This window comes from Papaver somniferum, chromosome 5 (genome assembly GCF_003573695.1).
Source record: "Papaver somniferum cultivar HN1 chromosome 5, ASM357369v1, whole genome shotgun sequence".
Lineage (NCBI taxonomy): Eukaryota > Viridiplantae > Streptophyta > Magnoliopsida > Ranunculales > Papaveraceae > Papaver > Papaver somniferum.
In genome coordinates this window covers 126,050,001-126,052,722 of record NC_039362.1, presented here as the reverse complement: position 1 = coordinate 126,052,722, position 2,722 = coordinate 126,050,001, and the positions used below count along the sequence as shown (strand labels likewise).

General features: G+C 35.7%; 1 protein-coding gene across 1 annotated transcript; it reads right to left on the bottom strand.

The window, feature by feature from the left end:
* Nucleotides 1–227: 227 nt before the first annotated feature.
* LOC113279558 lies at nt 228–2,399 on the bottom strand. The gene is made up of 4 exons (XM_026528245.1): nt 1,643–2,399; nt 1,076–1,497; nt 790–981; nt 228–434 (listed from the first exon to the last, which is right to left on the bottom strand). Exons 1-4 carry the CDS (start codon nt 2,397–2,399, stop codon nt 228–230), a joined length of 1,578 nt encoding a protein of 525 aa, XP_026384030.1.
* Between the last annotated feature and the right edge of the window lie 323 nt (nt 2,400–2,722).

Genomic DNA, 2,722 nt, shown 5'->3' with positions numbered 1-2,722 from the left:
TCCAATGTGATGAAAAACTTCTCCCATTTGCATATTTACTCCTTTCTTAGCCAAACTATCAGCAGAGAAGTTGATTTCTCTATAGCAATGTTCATAAAAGATTTGGGATAGACAAGCTTTAGCTTTGAGCCATTTTGATTTAAAACACCATGCAATGTGCCCCTTATGGAAGTCTTCTATCACTTTTTCTGAGTCTGATCTTATAATTATTTTGTCACAATGTAATTTTACTGCCCATTCAATAGCCCATTCACAAGTCCTCCTGAGATAGTACCAATAACAGTGCATGCATGATCTCTTGCTATTATGCCAAAGCCTTCCAAGCCTGGATTTCCTGCTGCAGCACCATCACAGCAAAACAAGACAAAACCTCTTGGAGGATTCAACCAGAAACATTCTTTAATTTCAGAGAACTTAGTACTCCTATGACCCAGCTGGAAGAAATTCAAAATTTTGGAATCATAGTCTTGACTCCATCTGGTCCCTTCATTCTGTACCCTCCATAGTGAACCAAGTATAGAATTCTGCTTTCGAAAGCATTTTCATTTGGTTTTACATTTTCAAATATGATCTTGTTTTTAAGAAACCACAGTTCTCTCATAGTGGAGAAAGCTGCAGTAATCCATACTTTTTTAACTATGGGACTTTGAAGTTTTGCATAATGTAAGATATTATCAAATGAAGCAGGAGTGGGAAAGTTGAAGATGTTACCTAACCACTTCCATATTTACAAACTGAAGCTGCAGGACCATAAAAGGTGGGGATGCTATCTTGATCTTACTTGCATACACAACACGTAGAAGCAATAGAATAACCTTGAGCAGTTCTCATCTGATCATCCACAAAGACTCCTTGCTGAAGTTTCCAAATATTACTTGAAATACCAGGGTGAAGAGAAGTTTTCCATACTTGAGAAGGCCAATGAATGATTGGTTCTCTATGCCTGACCTTGTTAACTTCTGCTGGTGTTGAGAACTTGCTCTTTATATCACCACTCCAAATAAGTTCAATCTAGGTTGCCATTTGCTATTGGCAATGGCAGAGAAATGAGGTCTTGTAATTCAGTGGGTATTACCCATTCATTATTTTGGATCAAGTCCTTCACTTTCATTTGTAAGTTATTTTTGACATATTCAGTAAAACCAATTCTGTCAATTAGTGGACTTTCACCAGTCCAAGTATCAAAATAAACTGAAATATTCTCCCCATTGCCAATAATCCATCTGACATCACTCTTGAGAAACTGCCAAGCCCATTTCAAACCAGGCCATACTGATGATAATTTACATTGTGAAGTCCATTGCCCATTTTTATCCTTGAATCTAGCTGCAAAAAACAGAGACCATTCCTCTTTAGATGTTAGTAGCTTCCACATCATTTTCATTAACAATGATTTATTCACATTTGATAGCCTTCTAATGCCCAATCCTCCTTCATTAAAAGGAGTACATACTCTTCTCCAAGAAATGGTTTTAGCTTTTCTTATTTCTGCATCTCCTGACCATAGAAAATTTCTCATTATTTTTTCACATTGCTTAATTACTGAAATGGGTCATCTGTATAAAACCATGTTGTATATGGGAATACTACTAAGCACATGTTTGATAAAAATCAACCTGTCACGAAAAAGATAATAATTTACCTTTCCAGACAGCCAAATAGCCTTGCATCATTTCAACCATTGACCACACAGATGCAGATTTAATCCTTCCTGGATGAATGATAACTCCCAAATATTTATCTTGAAATGATGTGAGTTCCATCTGTAACATATCTGATATCTGAGATTTTCTAATCAATGAGCATCCATCAACTAAACATTTGCTTTTACTTTTATTAATGATCTGACCAGAGCAGCTTTGGTAATCTTCAATCAGTTTTAAGAGATTTTCAATACTTTTCTTTGAACCATTACTGAACGTAAAAATATCATCAGAAAATAGTAAGTGTGTAGGGGCAATAACATTTCTTATCACCATTGGTTGTAGTTTTCTTGTCTCCACCAGTTTTGTTAAACCTCTGCCTAATACCTCCTCCATTAGAACAAAAAGAATTGGAGATAATGGATCTCCTTTCTTGAGTCCCATGTGCATTGAGAAGAATCCATTTGGTCCTCCATTAACCATCACCGAGACTTTGTCAGAAGATATAAGCACTTTTAACCAATCACACCAAGCCACAGAAAAACCATATCTTTGAAGGACTTTGAGCAGATGCTTCCAACTCACTGAATCATAAGCTTGAGAGATATCAAGCTTTAAACTTAAGTTGCCTCCTCTTCTTTTTTTCTTCATCTCATTTACTAATTCAGAGGCGAACAGTATTTTCTCATGAATGTTTCTACCCTTAATGTATGTTACTTGTTGAGGAGAAACAAGCTTATTCATAAGACTGGCCATTCTTAGTGAAATAATTTTAGTGAAAACCTTATAACTAAAATTGCTGAGACCAATTGGTCTAAATTGATTTGGTTTTTTTGCACCTTGCACTTTAGGTAATAGAACCAAAAATTTAGAGTTTAGATCTTTGGGTATATACTTTCTCCTCCAGCATTACTGAACAACATTGATGAAATCATGTTGTATAATATCCCAACATTCTTTGTAAAACATCCCAGAAAAACTATCTGGTCCAGGTGCACTATCACCTTCCATTTCAATGACTGCAGCCTTTATTTCATCTGCTTCAGGAGTTACTTCAAGCATGAATTGATCAGATTCAG

Coding starts and splice junctions, on each gene's coding strand:
- LOC113279558 (XM_026528245.1), bottom strand. CDS start 2,399: ATGGCCAGTCTTATGAATAAGCTTGTTTCTCCTCAACAAGTAACATAC. Junction 982..1,075: donor TGATCCAAAATAATGAATGG/GTAATACCCACT, acceptor GGTGATATAAAG/AGCAAGTTCTCAACACCAGC. Junction 435..789: donor CTATTGCTTCTACGTGTTGT/GTATGCAAGTAA, acceptor AATTTCTTCCAG/CTGGGTCATAGGAGTACTAA.